Raw genomic sequence first — 17,267 nt, forward strand, 5'->3', positions numbered from 1 at the left:
AAATAACTTCAATAAGTGCATTATTGCTTATTTTATCATTTCTTATAATGTTTCTCAATATTTATATAAGTTTTGATAAATACCCAATATTTCTATAAAGGATTCAGTAGTAATGTGTATCAACTTTGGTATAGACAAGTTCAAGAGTATGCCTTTAATATTTGAAGAGCAAAATACATACAAGTAATATTTGTAACCTAAACAAAAATGATATTATTGAAGCTTATATATTCTAAATATCATTCAAGTTTAAAAGTAGGCTCATTTGCAGTTCGCTCTTACCATTTTTCTTGTTAATACACGACTTACAACATCAGGATAACACAATCTACTCCATTTTCCAGGTTCTTCAGGAAATTCTTGTCCAACAATGTCTTGCCCCATTTGTTGTAACAAATCATGCATCCATATCTTGTTGTCTACAATACTTATGAGACACTTATCACCAAAGACTCGTATTCCACTCTCTGCATAGAAGTTACAAGCCTCTAGGATTCTAGTAACAAAATCTTTATCCTCTCCATTAAAGAAGCAAGCAACATCTAGGAATATCTGTTGTTGTGTGCAATCTAATTCATCATAACTTCTCTTAAGCACACATTGAATTTCTTGTTTAGGTTCCCGTTCTAGTTTATGCAATTCACTTTCCCATTGACGTACTATCTTGCCATATAGGAAACAACCCAAAACTTTAAGACCTAATGGCAAACCATTAACATAATATACTACAAAATTTGAAAGTGTTTCATAATCTTCCTTGGGGTGGTTCTGTTTAAACGCATTCCAACAAAAGAGTTCAACAACTTCCTTGTGATCTAATTTCTTAGCCTCATATAATGTATCCACTTCATGCACCTCTAGCAAATGCTTATCTCTAGTTGTTACAATAATTCTACTACCTGGACCAAACCAATTATGATCACCAACTAAGGCTTCCAATTGGTTCAAATCATCAACATCATCAAGCACAAGAAGAACCTTTTTAAAGCAGAGCCTGTCTTTTATCATATAGATCCCTTCATCAATAGTGCTTATAAAGTTCTTCCTTCTTGGCAAGATATCATGAAGGAGTTGCTTTTGTAAATGAAGTAGACCCTGACTTTTCGAATCCTCTCTAACATTTGCAATAAAGGTAGTAATCATGAATTGAGCAGCAATTTGATTATATAAAACTTTGGCAATGGTTGTCTTACCAATTCCTCCAAGTCCATAGATCCCAACCATGCGAACATCATTTGATATTGAATCCATCATCCATGGAAAAATTTCTTCCATTTCTTCCAAATGATAATCCATCCCAATGAGGTTCTTGTCAACATGTAAGAGTTTATGACTAAATCACATCAAAATAACACGAGTAATATCTTCAATATAATCCGCCTCAGACCTGCCACCAGCAAGGCATATATATGGATGAGCCAATAGAGTAACAAATAGTAGAAAACATGAACTAAAATTGATTATGCTTAGTTTCATTTATAAACCTAACTTATGGTCAAATAGAATGCATTAGGGGTAAAAGAATGAATACATTATATCGCATACTTAAGTGTTTTCATTATGTTGAGTATACATTACAACAAAGATCAATAAGTTGAAAGAATCAAATCTATTTAGCTAGCATGAGCTACATGATCGACAATCCTTAGACAATCAGAGATATTATACATAGATGATCTATAGCCATTTTTTCAAGCACTCCATTAGAGCATTGTAGAAAAAGGGCTTCTAAATGTAGTCCTTTAATGATGTATAATAACCTCTATCCATACCGGAAGAGCACTCACGTCCCTTCCTAGATGATGTCAGCCTTTATTTGATACTTTACACACTTCCTTTTATAAGCTTCTTTTTCATTAGTCCTATCAATTAATGGTATTTGTATGTATCAAAAAACACTAAAAAAACAAAAATCAAGAATAGAAGCTTGTGCATACCAATAAATTAACCCATTAAAGAAATGCAAAGAAATAGGAAACCAATTAAATATTAATGCAAGGACAAGAAGATATAATATTGTTTTAAATTCAAACCAACTAATTTTAATCGAAGAAAAATATATCTTTAGAAAAAAGACAATTTTGAAAAATAAATAAATCATTTGTTAAATATTCACTTATATTGTGTATGATATCTTAAAAAAGAAAGAAATGATCGATGAAGAAAAAAGAGATGATTTTACTGAAAATCAACTTATTCCGTATCATATTGATTACAACGAAATCCTGCTTCAGACAATTATTTGTGATCATCAAATCAGTAAAATCAATGTATCTTAATCACACATGCAATTCAAAATAAAACATCATCATTTTCATATACAACCAAAATAATCTCCATTTCCCATAACAAAATGAAAAAACAGGAAACAAAAGCCCACCCAAAATAATCATGTCAATGAAACACCTTATTGAAATCTACAGTTTTGAGTGTGTGAACAAATTTAAAAAGGGGTTCCTTTCTGGCATTTCAAGGATAGGGATTAAGTTTGAAAGACTTGGTTTTGAACAAAAAAAAAGTAGATGACATTTTAAAAGTATCATACTTTAAAGTCTCATCAAGAAACTTTGGCCTTCTATCTTGAGTCTCATCTACATGACTAAGTTTTGAGACCTTTTATATGCAACTTATATTTTGAAAGAGTAATGTTGTATCTTTTTTTAAAAAAAAAGTAAAGGAAAAAGGAAAAAAAAAGAAAGAAAGAAAGAAGAAGAAGAAGAAAAAAAAACTCCTCCAAATTGGTTCTCTGTTGAGAAAAAAAATCATGTTTGCGCCTTACATTTCAAAGAGTCACAGGGCCTATGAGAACCAATTCAGGGAAATAATTTAGAAAGTCCATGATTTTTCTATTTTAATTGATGGAGCAGATTTTAACACTGTATATGGACCATGAACCTGGGTAATCTGTTAATAACCAGAATGAAGCCTTGAATTGAATAATGAATAATAAAGTAGAAATGTAGTTAACCAACACTTAGCTTGAACATTAGAATTCCCATTCAAGGGGGACATAATATTTTGATTTTTTAGGAAAGACACATATGTCGAATATATCTTTTAATAGATTTATGTTTTGTCATTATTTATATAAAAAATAAAGGATACTCGCAAAAGATTGTATGGAACAAGCTATATTTACCCATTCTGTACATGCCATCCAGAAAGATTGCCCACTTCCCTCAAAGCTGCTCTCCACCTCTGTGTCTTGTGGCCAAAAATGTTTCTTCATTCATGTTGGGCTAATGCTTCTCCATACCACCCTTCCTCCTTTCGCACATCGGAAGGATCCACATGATAGAAAACTGGAAGAATTACTTTTCCATTTTGGTTCCTGCACTCCATGATCTTCACCAATTCGTCCAAACACCATCTGGAGTGGGCAAAGTATTTTGAGAGAACCACAAGGATGCACCTTGACTTCTCAATAGCTTTAAAAAGAGCTGATGCAACCTCTTCTCCCCTGATCTCATCCAATCTAAAGGTACGAATCCCTTTCTGATACAAAGCTGCATAGAGATGATCTGTGAAATTGTATCTGGTATCTTCACCCTTAAAGCTCAAGAAAACTTCATAATCCCATGAACCAGTAGAAGTACAAGTAGAAGATGCCCTTGGTCGATCCATCCCAACAAGGTCCTTCTCAACATGTAAGAATTCCCGATTTAAACTCTTCCAAACAGTGGAAGTAATCTCCTCAATAACATGAGCCTCAGTCCTGTAAGTGGTAAAGCATGACACAAGTGGTGAGTCAACAGTTACAAACACCAGCAAACATGAAGTACACTGGATTATATATGCTTTCAGCTTTATTTAGAAAACCAGAATTATGGGCAAATAGAATGCAGTGAAGGAATAAGGTTGGAATACTTGGATCACATATTCAGGTGTTTTCATTTTGCCAGAGTAGGCATAGCGATGAAGATCATAGTATGAAATCATGTAATGTTTTTAGCTGGCATGAGCTACATGTTTTTCAATCCTTCAACAACAAGGGATATTATACTTGGGCAATCCTTTGTCATTTGTTCAAGCTCCATTAGAATACCATACATAAAGAGGTCTTCTATGGAAACCGTTCTCCTTTATTCATCTTTTTTGACCTCCATCCCACACAGGAAGGGCAATCACCTCCCTTCTTATATGATATTGGCCTTTATTTGAAACTTAAAAAACACTTTCATTAGGTCTATCACAAGATGGTATTTGTAAGTATGAGAAAATACTAAGGCTATGTTTGTTCCCGGAAAATTTGAGGGAAGGATTAAATAACTTAAAAACGTATAAATTTCTAATTAATCTTAATTATTGTTGAATGGGATAACTAAATATGATAAAATCATTTTCCTTAGCATTTTTTTCTTTCCTTGGTATTTTCCGGAACCTAACATAGCCTAAAAGAACCAAAGACTGGTTGTATGACTTGCCCTCCCAACATTTGAAACTTAACATACTTACCTTCTTGAAAGATATTGCCCTGCAATTATTGGAGAAACACTTTTGCTGTGTTCTTTTATTAAAGAGGATATAAAGATCCTAAGTTTGGAAAATAGTCTGCTAATCAATACTCACAGTCAGGAGGAGATATAAGATAACAATGTTGATTATACCTTGAATTTTCAATTCACTTCCAAAGCTTATAAATAACAAATTGTTGAAACATTTTTACTGACATTTTTTTTTCCTCAAAACCTAAAAATCATAAAATTTTGAAATATTGGACTGACTTTTTTTTCCCTTCACCCTTTCGTATTTGATTTCATAATTTTAGCAATAAAAAGGAACCGATTGCTTACATTTTTTATTTTGAAATGTCAGTATTTTATTTTGGTTTATTAAATTACAATTAAATTGCTTTGGTTTATGAAACAATTCCAATAAATTCTAAATTCATCCCAACATAGAAAAAAAGAAGAAGAAATATTTTGACTAGAGTTAATTATGCTGATTTGAGATTAGGGATGATTTTATATGAATATATTGCATTTTCAAGATGTTTCCATCAAGAATTAATATTTATCAATGAGTATTGATACAAAAATATTGAGAAAATTTTTGAAAGAATGATCTTTCTATATTTCATAATATAACAAGTTTACATCTTAGCCTATTTATAGTAGAACTAAGGAAAGAAGGGCCACATCAAATGGAAGAAAATCAAGGAATTAGTCTACAATTAAGGAGCAAATGGTGGAGCTAATAATGCTAAGGAGTAAATGGTGGAGCTAATAATACTAACAAGTATGATTTTTAAATTTTGTGGAGGAAAGAAAGGACTGATGCCATTGAAGGACCGGTTATTCCCCTCCATGTAATAAAGGTTATGCTTTTATATTATATTATTTCTTGATGCAATTTATTTTTTATTTTTCATTTTTCTTGGATAACTTAGAGTTTAATATTATTTTTGGAATATAAAATTTAGTTCAGAGAATCAGAAAATGCAATGAAATTGAGAATATACAATTGAATTTAAACTAGAATTTTAATTTAAATTTGGGGCTAGAATAATTAGCCCTAACATTAATTTCATCAGGCTCTTCTGCTAGTAACTTTTTCTCCTATAGATTCTAACCATTCCAATATCATTTGACACCACGTCTTGAATAAAACTAATAAATAGAGAAAGATTAAAAAAAAAAAAAAAAACAAAACAAAATCAAGCACATGCAAGCCATGCAAACCATGCATCCATGCAAAAAAAAATTATCTAAATGGGCCTAGGGTGCCTAAGTGGGACTAAGGTGATGCCTAATTGGCCAAGTGTGCCTAAGTGGGCCTAGGGTGCCCTAAGTGGGCCTAAGGTGGTGCCTAATGGGCCAAGTGTGCCTAAATGGGCCTAGGGTGCCTAAGTGAGCCTAGGGTGGTGCCTAATGGGCCAAGTGTGCCTAAATGGGCCTAGGGTGCCTAAATGGGCCTAAGGTGCCTAAGTGAGCCTAGGGTGGTGCCTAATGGGCCAAGTGTATCTAAGTGGGCCTAAAGTGGTGCCTAATGGGCCAAGTGTGGTGCCTAATGGGCTAAGTGTATCTAAATGGGCCCTAAAGTGGTGCTTAATGGGCCTAAGATGCCTAAGTGGGCCTAAGGTACCTAAGTGGACCTAGGGTGGTGCCTAATGGGCTAAGTGTGCCTAATGGGCCTAAGGTGTACTTAAATGAACCTAGGGTGCCTAAATGGGCCTAGGGTGTCTAAGTGGGCCTAAGGTACCTAAGTGGGCCTAGGGTGGTACCTAATGGGCCAAGTGTATCTAAGTGGGCCTAGGGTGGTGCCTAATGGGTCAGGTGTGTCTAAATGGGCCTAAGGTGTACTTAAATGAATCTAGGGTACCTAAGTGAGCCTAAGTCTAAATTAGGGCTGCCAAGAGTCATAATGGAGTTCAATAAATCCCTTAACCAAAGTCCTCAAGGTGGCTTAGAAAAGATAGGGTACACGAGTAGTAATGGGCCACCAAGGAATTGCTGTAAAGTACCGGACAAATACTTAATAGGACATGTGCTAGGAGGACAAAATGGAGGGTCTACATTAAGATTCATCCACAATTAGTACTAGATTGGGTTTATGCTACAAAAATAATTTTCAGTAGTTAAATCTCAAATATGAAACCTCATCAAGAGGGTGCTTCTATTGGGAGACCACTTTTTTTTAATCAGCAAAAATCATTTCCATTGGAAAGTAAGAATGCATTATTTTTTCAAAATACAAAGCAAAAAGGTTTGAAACACTATTAAATTTGGTTGGTCTCCATCTAAGGTGTTGGATAGAGAAGGTAGTCTAACGAATGTTGTCAAGCCTAATTTGAAATGGTATAGAAGTGAAAATGATGCTAATAAGAACAATGCAAGAGTCATGTATTTATTTTCAATGTCATTAGCATGGATGAATTTTGAAAGATTGCTACATGCACTTCGGCTAAGGGGGCTTGGGATATTCTCCAAGTGACTCATGAAGGAAACAATGTTGTTAAAGTGTCCAAACTTCAAATGTTGACCTTTAGGTTTGAGACCATTAGGAGATTTTCATACAAAATTTGATGGATAGTATGAATTCTAGTTTTAATCTTGGTGAACCTATTCCTAACTATAAAGTTAAAAAAAAAAAAAAAATTAAGATCTCTCTCGAAGAGATTTAGAGCAAATGTGACCACCATTGAGGAGTCTAAGGATGTGAAATCATTAAAGATGAATCTTGAATCACCTAGGAAAGGGAAAGGAGTTGCTTTAAATGCTATTGAAGAATAGTCTCTAAGTTCTAAAAGTGATGATGATGAGAAAATGTCAAAGGGAAAATTTACATGGTTTGCTAAAAAAATTCAAGAAGTACATGAAAATAAGAAAATCCAAGAAAAATAAATAAATAATGCTTAAAAAATAGAGAAAATCAATGGGAAAAGAGAAAAATATGGAGAAAGGCTTGAAATTGAATGTTTTAAATGTGGCAAAGAGGGTCATTTTGCATTTGATTGTCCCTCAAAGGATAAAAAGGTCATACAAACTACTTGGAGTGAATTCAAATATAATTAAACAAGTGAAATAAATTAAATGAATGTTGTGAGTGCATTAACTTCATTGCCTTTGTGACAAATGTCAATAGATAACCTCCCTTAAAAAACCTTTAAGTGAGTTAAGTGACTTCGATGATAATGACATGAGTTTTCACATAGCTTATAAGATACTGTACAAGGAATGTTTAAGCCTAAAAAAGGAACATGTCAAGAAAAATTCCTACTATGAGTGATTAATGAAGCCATAAATTTTCATTCTTCTTCAACAGCTAGTCCTTTAGGCTACTCTCAGATTTATAGGTGAGCATCAACAACTTTTTATTAGAAAGGTATGTTAAGTGAAATAAATAAGTTTTGTGGCATAATGTGTTGTATGTTAAAGAAATAAAGAAGCAAGAACCTTGAATCCATTAATCATTTCAAAATTAAGAGACTAGGCAAGTTTAACACTTTAGAAAAGTCATTTAGTAAAGTTATCTAATTAATGATCCATGTCTAACATAATATGTGTCAATATGAAAGTTGTGAGCTCAATCACTCCTATGACTAATTCAAACCTCATTATATAATATAGCAAGCATGCATTGCAATGACCAAAAGAGATTGCTCACTTTCTTCCATGATTATAATTTTTTTTTAATTTGAAAGGTATTAATGACCATAAACTCTAACGCCTTCCTAATGCTATGCACTTAATAAGGTTTGCTAAAACCATTGCTCATTCCTTCACAAGATGTTTTAATATCTCCATGGATTTAGCTGAAGGTCTAGACCTTTCAAAGGGAAACAAACTATAATGGTTGTTATATATTGTCTGATACAATAAAATCACTTTTGTCCCTTAACATACCCTTATACAACCTCTACAATAGCTTGACTTTCATGGAAAAACGTTGTCAAGTTGCACTTATTATCAATACTTGCATATGTTATATTTAAGTAAATATCCATGCACACAATTAAATATTAAAATAAAACTTTGGTAAATAAATTAATTTTAATTATCTTTTTTTTTCTATTCTACATTAGTTTATTTAGATAAAACTGATTGTTTTATTCTACTTATCCTAGTTTAAGACTATATATTTTATCTCTGGAATCTCTGATCTCATGATTTTTTTACATCCATAAAGTCTTTGGGGGACTTTGTGAGAGGTTTTCCATGTATGTTGCTTATTTCCTTATGCGAGTGGAGTTACTAAATTATTTAATAATTATCAATCTAATTAAAAAATTCATTAAAAAATTGGTAATTTTTAGGCTAAAATCTAAGAACTACCTGTACAACCCATCAACCACCCCCACCATTGGTAGTTTCACAGTATGAGACATTAAACTTTCATTTTCACATTTGATTTAAGTGATTTTTAAAAATATAAAACCATCAAGATAATTTTTATATCTTTTGTTGTAAATAAAATAAGGAAAACATGATCGTCACTTATAAAATTTATAATTAAATATGAGAAAAAGATACATTTATAAATATTTTTAAATAAAAAATAATTATATATTACTATTTTTATATCCTTGAATATATCCAAATTAGATGGATTACCATTTTAATATTAAAGACGTCTTCAAGTTTTGAAAATTATTGTTATGTATTGCAAATGTTATCATAAATATATTATTTTCTTTAATAAAATAACTTCAACCAATATGTTATTACTCATTTTATCATTTCTTAATTTTTTTTTCCAGCATTTATGTGTTTTGATCAATTTTTATCTCATTAATTTTTTTTTTTGACTAAATTTTTGTCTAATAAATTTGATACTTCTAAAAATTCAACAATTGATATTTTTATAATTTATGATATTTTAATCTCTACAAGGCGAAATTTAAATAGGGAAATCAATGAATTAGTATTTTTCCCTTGGCTTGAATAATCTTATACAAAACTATCAGAGTGATGGGTATCCCCTCAAAGTGATTATGTCTTTCTTCTCCCAATTTCCGTTTTTGAGGTCCTAACATGAATCAACTTCCAAGTAAGAAGATTAAGCTCAAAGTGATTCCAAAGCAATTCAATGCGACATCAAGCTATGGAAAATCAAGTTTGGGTCAAGTAGAGATCACAAGAAAGGAGGAGATGAGAGATTGAAATTAGAACTAACTTTTCATAAGATGGTTCACTTGTATATTGATAACTGATTTAGTAGAGTTTGGTAGTCAGGAATGCTTCGACGGCTTTTCACCTTGAGACAAGGTTTTCCACTTAAATGATTTGTGTTAAATTGTGTGATTGCTTTTCAACACTATAACATGATCATAACAAATAATGTGAAATTGAATTCGACTTTTATCTTTAAGCTTGAATCAAATTAATTGGTTTAGTCGAATCTCTTATTGATTGATTGAAGTGCTTATTTACCTTAATAGAAGGATTTTTTGAAAAGTTTTTGGTAATAGCAAGGACACAACATTACCTCAGGAATATGTTAATTGATGCATTGGAAAAGTGGAAAATTTAAAGGTGAAATGATAATGTCTCTGCTCAAGGTAAAATTTGATAATTAAATCCTAAAGCTAAAATTAATGAGTAGAGAGTACATGATTCATAATCCAATACAATAATTCATGGTTTGCCAACTTAACCATCTTTATTGGAGTTAGAAAGACTAATATTAGCTAATCAAGATGTTCAACAAAGCATATCAGTTGAAGTTCATCCAAAATTGAAGAGGAAGTGCTCTTTTACAGAAAAAGCAAATAAATAAATAAATAAATAAAGATAGAAAATGCTTTGAGACAAAAGAAAGAAAAGAAAACGAACCAAAAAGGTAGTAATTAGAAAGAAGTTGGCAGATAGAGTTTGAGAAGAGAAATATGAAATGCACTACAAAGAATTCAAATAGAACAATGTTGAATGCTTCCACTATGGTAAGAAAATGTTGGCGCCAAAGGAAAAAACCAACTACAAGTAAATGTATATGCTAATCACGTACTAAGGCTATGTTTGGTTTCCAGAAAGTACTAATGAAATAAATAAAAAAAATGTTAAGAAAAATGGTTTCTCATATTTGGTTTCACCATGAGAAATACAAAAGAAAATCAAATATAGTTAAAAATCAAATATATTTGAAAATCACTTTTAAAAATTTAAAAAGTCACTTAAAAATAATTTATGAACATTTTTTTTAATTTACGTTTAAATACTAAGTGATTCTTTTTAAAATCATTTATAATGTAAAAATATTTTTTTATGGATAAAAATATAACAAATAAAAAACATTTTAATCACAATTAATTTATTTTTTAATTCATAAAATTTCATTTATTGTTATTTATTTTTTGGGATTTAATTCTTTACAATTATTTTTGAGTGTTTATAAAGTATAATTAGGTCATACCCAAATTTATTCCTTTTAACTCTATCTATTAGGTATAGGTAGCGTGAAATTTTGGCCTCTCTCCACCTTTCTTCGCTTCTGACATTCTCATGCATTGCTTCGTCAACTCCAACCACATAGAATTGGAATGTCAGCTGGAATATTCCAAGTCCATAAAACCAAAGTTTATTATTTAATCTTTTTTAGCACACTACTCAAGACTCTACAACTTTCCAGCCAACTTAATTTATTGACTTGGACTTGGAGGGTTTGGTCAAATGCAGCAACTTAGTTAATTGGTAAGTGTCTTTTCTCTAAACCATAAATTCAAATGATCCAGTCCTACGTTTTAATTTACAAAAACCAGTGATTTGTTTTACTAGTTATTTTAATTTAAGGAAGTAGAAAAGGGTTAGGCTCAATTTTGGAGTTCTTTCAGTGTGGGTTAGGCTCAATTTGTGCCCATGCAATGGAAATGGGTGATTTTTTTTTCCTTTTCCTTTATCTTGGTGTAGATCTTGTGATATTGTTATTAAAATAGAACGTAAAAATATAAATTATATACCAATTATTTTAACTTTAGGAAAAAAAGTTTATTTTAATTTAAAATAAATAAATAAAAAAAGAACTCACTTTATCTCAACTGTATAAGACTTCATAAAAATTATCTTATTTGCAAAATATTTTTAGATGTAAAAGTAAAAAATTAAACAAACCATTTCATTACCTTTTTCACAAGTATCCATTTAGATCATAGTTTAATTTTAAAATATAAGAATAAGTCAATTACTCTAAACTATATCATTTATAATTTTTTTAATTATTAGTATGATACCTAACCTTCTATGAATCAGAATAAAATATGGAGAAGTAAAAAATTGTCAAATCAAGATAATTTTAAACTATGCCATTTCAAACTTTTCTAATACAACATGATATTTTATGATGTCTAAAGAAATTGGAATGGCCAAAAGTTGTCAAATCAAGATATATCTATTGTGGACATGGCATTGGGAGGCATCTTAGCATTGTATTTATTGAACACAAAATAAATCATGAAAGCTGAATAATACGAATATTCAATGAAATCTTTAGCATGTTATTTCTTTGCAGCTTCAACATGGTGGCATGTCGGATGGAGGAGGCAACATTTGAGCTTCTGGGTGTTTACCATTTTTCACTATGAACACCGTTTCCATGCCCCAAGTCAGATGGCGTTCTACATGGCAGTGCATGAACCACACTCCTGCAATACAGAAAATACACTACATTACACCTATGTTGGCAGTTTCAAGGGTTTTTTTTTTTCATAGAGGACATGAGTGCTTGCAACATACCAGGGTTGGATGCCTCGAATCTGATTGCAACCCAACCATTCTTAGGAACAGAGATGGTATTCTGATGGGGAGGATCCACCAGATTGTAGTGCAAAGGATCCTTATTTTCATCGAAATTCCCAAATCCCCATCCAACAACATAGAAACTGTGTCCATGGAGATGCATGGGGTGGGTTACCCCCGCAACCAAGTTTGTCCCTTGCAAAACAATCTCCACTGTGGAGTTATACTCGAGCACCCTTACTTCTGTTCCGGCGCTCGGCAACTGATAGAGTAATGGAAGATAATATGCTGTAAAATCAAACACCACTGGTGGAACGCTAGGAAATTTATCTCCATATACACCACTGATGTTATAATAGTAAGCTTCCAGTATGTCAATTGTAGGGGTATGAAAGCTTATGTTGTTTATACTTGCGGCGGACCTTGACCCATTGGACCCTGAACATGAATCATTGACGCATGGGTACGAGTTTACAGAAATAGTGTAAATCAGTTTAGTGCTTGTGCTCAATGGGACATTGCAAGGATGTTCCGCATCTGCTAAGCTTCGGAGGGTGGCCATGACTTGAAGCGATGCAATTGTGTCATTGAATGCAGGTAAATGAGGCAAGAAGGGAGGTGAAGATGGAGTGTAGTATCCCATGTACTGTACAATAGCTGTGGTGGTTGTGTTATCAAAAATATTACGACCTGCAGGGGCATCGGAATAAGTTTTAGCCGCCATGTAATAGTGATCCGGGCGTTGGTTAGCTTCTAGTAAGACATCGAAGGTTTGGCCAGGAAATATTGTGATATAATCTCGTGTCAATGGTTTCGTGTAGCTACCATCTGTTCCAACCACTGTCATTTTATGCTTGGCAATGGAGAAGAAGAGAGGCTCATGCAAGGCAGCATTGATTATGCGAAGTAGATAGGTCTTTTCATGATCCACTGTTAGCTTGAATGTGCCTGCAATTAGAAAGGGAAAGTTGTATACTTATGACTAACCAAAAGAAAAAGAAAAAGTTTTCATGAGGATCCACCACTTATGAAGTGATTGATTGATTAGGGGTGTAAATTTGGCTCCATGTTTCAAAATTATATTTGGACTAGCCTTTTCTCATGTGTTAAATCATGGCTCTACCATTCTCATAACTATATTCCTCTTTCTTAGCATTAAGCTTTAGATATGTTGATGTTAATAAGAAAAAGTACTATGGTCAACATACAAGAAAATGAAATTGTGTACAATTTTAAAATGGGAAGTTAAACTTAATTTGTACTTGATTTTGAGCATGGAAGTAGATCACCGGGTTGTCCATTTATCAATAAAGAATCAGAGGCGTTGGCATCAGCTCCGCTTGCAAGCCCTTTATCTCGAATCGCATTCACATCAATCTTCCACCATTGTCCTGCATTTCAACAACTCCAATAATTTTAGATTTTGCTATGCTGATTAATTCATAATATGTAAATTAACATTTAAAGTAACAACACTTATACCTAATATGATGAGAACTTCTGCATTAGGTTTGTGAAAAGGATACTTGGTTCCATTCTTGGGATAGACGATTATAGCTCCATGAACGGTGGCTCGGGTCCAATCACTATGAGCATGCCACCATAAAGTGCCTTCCTCAGAGGAAAGGATGATCTTCTGACTAAACTTTGACCCGGGCTGAATTGGGCATTGTGTGATATACTCGGGACCATCTGTCCATGGATATCTAGGCATGTTCACCCCATGCCTGCAAAACAATAACTATACGTTAAAACTAGTACTTATTTTTGAACTAACAAAAGATGGCATGTAGCAACATATTATCATAGTAACAAGTGGCATCTACTGTATTTCAATGGAACTAAAGCAAATAACCCTAAAGTATTGTTTTAAATTTGACTTTATTTGCAAAGCAATATATTGCAACCCCCTCTTAGAAATAAAAGAATGTATGCCATGTAGGCATGTTGTCGACGCTCTTTCTCTGAGACACGCTCAAGACCTACCAGTGAATGGTGACGTTTTCTTTTCCCCTGTTATAAACGTCGACAATGATCGTCTCTCCTTTCATAGCATATATAGTTGGTCCCGGAAATTGTCCATTTACTGTTAACATTTTCTTGGTGCTACAAAGCCTTGTATATGAAGCTTCCCTCACCTGCAACCAATTAAAAGTTAACCATGCAACCTCATCCCAAAAGAAATATTACATGCATGAATGGTTGCATCAATCCATTCATGCAAGTGTATAACCACTTAAAAATTGATAGCATGCTCACGACTCAACGACACCAGAGTAAAGGGTCCTACGATAGAAAATGAGAGTCATACTGCTCCCTAAATATTATAATCAGAAGGTGACGTTAAGGCCAGAATCATATATAGTATTTACCACAAAAGTATGCCGATGGGTTGAAGCTTGGCAATGGATGCCACCACCAAAAAGTTGAAGCACTAAAATTTGTAAGAGGAAAACCTTCATGATCAGCCACATCTTCTTTGGAATAAAAGCCTCTTCTCTTTTCCTAAACAGAACTCCTTCAATTTTCTTACTCCTTTTGATGTGTTTCTTTCATATATATGATTCATTATATAGTCATGATAATTCTGTCGGGATACCATTCTTCCTCTCCACGTTTCAATATAAGAGAAAGTGATTTGAATGTGTATTGGCTTTTAATGTTCTTTGACCACTTCAATGAGCAGGACCACTATATATAATAATGATATTTGATCAATTACCAAATTAAAATAAACCAAATGCGTGAAGAAAGCTAACAATGGTGAAAAATTCTTACAGGTTACTTCCACGTTATTTTAGAATAAATTTAAAATATTCTTTCACACGTTATTTTGGCCTCGCGTATAAACTGTTTTTCATAGACAACTCCTTTTAAGAATTATTTTAAAATTATTTTTGTAAATATTATTTAGCAAACCCTTATTATTATTCTCACTTGTTATCGTGTTACTTGAGACAATCAATAGTGCTGAACCGACGATTGCGGCGGTTGGGGGCAAACATGATTATTGTTTTGGTCTGGATGGGACAAAGTTGTTTCCCAATTTTTTTAAAACTTTGAGAATTGAGATTATAAAAGACATGACGATAAGCTAAGTTGGTATTTCAGAATTTTCCAAAAAAAAACACAAAAATATATTTTGTAAATCACTTAAAATATCAATTGGGAGTCATAGTATCTTTTTTCTCAACAAAAAGCAATTTAATAATAAGAATAATAATAATAATAAATAAATAATTATAGAATAAAAAAAACCTTTTTCAAAACAAATGCAATCTATAATTTATTTGTTCGTATGATATGTATATCTTGATTAAAATGGTTTTAGTTGGCTTACACAAACCATCTAAAAAAAAGTAAAATAAGAAATAATTCAAACTTCCTTGTTTGGTTTATTGTATCATATACAAAGAAAAAACATTATATAAATAAATTATGGAAAGATTTATATATTTTTAAATTATTTATAAACAGAAAAAATGATGAATAAATTTTAAGATGCGTAAAAATTTGATCAAGTTAATTTAGACTTTTTTCACTTTTTTCTCACATTTTCTTTAAAAATTTTGGAATAAATTTCCTACTATTTGTGGAGCTTTAATATAAATTTTTTCTCCGTATGATACATATTTATTCAATATTTGGTTAAATTATTTTGAATGTATATTTTTACCTTAACAAGAAACTTTACTTGAAAATGAAAATAGTTTAGTTGTTAATTGTGACACTCGAAGATCAAAGACACCATGGTCATTTCACTTGTCAAACCCAAGAGTCCAACATGTGAATGACCTTAACTAACAAATCCAACAAGTAATTAGTTGACAACTTCCTTAAATTGATTCATAACAATGATTAGAGCATAAATAAATAAAAAAATCTAACCCAAAACTAATTAAAAATATCTAAATAATAAATTCAAAGATCATCCCACAGAATTCAAAGAGTTTTAGAAATCAATACTACGTTCAATCTTAATTTAAAACTCCTAAATAATTAATTGTAAATCAGATTTCAAAAGAAACACCCTTCTTAACTCGATTTCTCCTCATTAATATCACTTGTACCTGAAAAGTGAAATAATAGAGAAGAGTGAACTTAAAACTCAGTTAGGAAAAATAGTTCAATAAGGAGGATCAAGTATAGTACAAAGTTAGATCCTAGGAGCTAACGCATCTTTATAAAAAAAAAATTGATAGGTAGCAGTTCATTTAATTCAATAATTAAATTCGCTTTCTTCAAAAAATTAGGCACTTTCAATTTAAAGATAAAACTAAATAATATACTTTGCATACTTAAATTATATTTTAAAAAAATTATAAACAAACATTTTACTTTGACTTATTAATAATAACATTGTGCCCAAATAGTAGAAATTGCTTTAGGTGGCTATATGATCAAACCAACTTTCATTCTTCAGTAAAGAAACTCTCAAAGATTTTTTAAAAATAAAAAATAAAAATAAAAAATTATTTGAAGTTATGTGTATAGTTATTATTATCAATTTTATTTTCCATTCTCATTCTCATTATTACCTAAAATTGAAATGGAAACAAACATTCATTTCAACTTTACACTCTTTGGTGCTTTCAAACATAAGAATTAGAATTGACATATTTATTACTAATCAAGGAAAAATAGGCATCGAAATAAAGGTCATGTTTGGTAATTGCCTTTAAAAATAATTTTGAAAAACAATTTTCGAGAATTTTTTTTTAAATTGTTCAATATCTTGTAAAAAAAACGTCTATTTAGGAACTTGAAATGTTTTTAACCCACTTTATATGTTTTTACATATGTTTATTTGTAGTGCTTTATTTTTTTATCAATCCCCATATTTGTATAATTATTTTTTAAAATAGCCCTCAAAAAACAACTTAAAATAATTTAAAAATGCTATCTGAAGACATCATATTAATAGTTTTTAAAAGCAAAAAACTATTTTCTATTTTTTGATTGTCAAACAGGGTTTCCTGTTTTTTTTTTTTTTTTTTTTTTTTTAGAGAATAGAAAATTGTTTTAAAAATGGTTACCAAAAATATCTATTCATTCTCATTCCCCATTCCAATGTACCAAATATGAGCTTAATGACTT

The 17,267-nt window shown here is 31.5% G+C and overlaps 2 protein-coding genes across 2 annotated transcripts; both read right to left on the bottom strand.

The window, feature by feature from the left end:
- Nucleotides 1–261: 261 nt before the first annotated feature.
- LOC117905626 (disease resistance protein RUN1-like) lies at nt 262–1,291 on the bottom strand. The gene has a single exon (XM_034818506.1). It carries the CDS (start codon nt 1,273–1,275, stop codon nt 262–264), a length of 1,014 nt encoding a protein of 337 aa, XP_034674397.1. The 5' UTR covers nt 1,276–1,291.
- A 10,606-nt stretch (nt 1,292–11,897) lies between these two features.
- On the bottom strand, nt 11,898–14,589 carry LOC117906276 (laccase-15-like). Its single transcript, XM_034819255.1, has 6 exons — nt 14,543–14,589; nt 14,157–14,308; nt 13,653–13,897; nt 13,433–13,561; nt 12,168–13,118; nt 11,898–12,076 (listed from the first exon to the last, which is right to left on the bottom strand). The coding sequence occupies exons 2-6, from the start codon at nt 14,264–14,266 to the stop codon at nt 11,946–11,948; spliced, it is 1,566 nt and encodes a 521-aa protein (XP_034675146.1). The 5' UTR covers nt 14,267–14,308; nt 14,543–14,589; the 3' UTR covers nt 11,898–11,945.
- Nucleotides 14,590–17,267: the final 2,678 nt, after the last annotated feature.

Source organism: Vitis riparia, chromosome 18 (genome assembly GCF_004353265.1).
Source record: "Vitis riparia cultivar Riparia Gloire de Montpellier isolate 1030 chromosome 18, EGFV_Vit.rip_1.0, whole genome shotgun sequence".
NCBI lineage: Eukaryota > Viridiplantae > Streptophyta > Magnoliopsida > Vitales > Vitaceae > Vitis > Vitis riparia.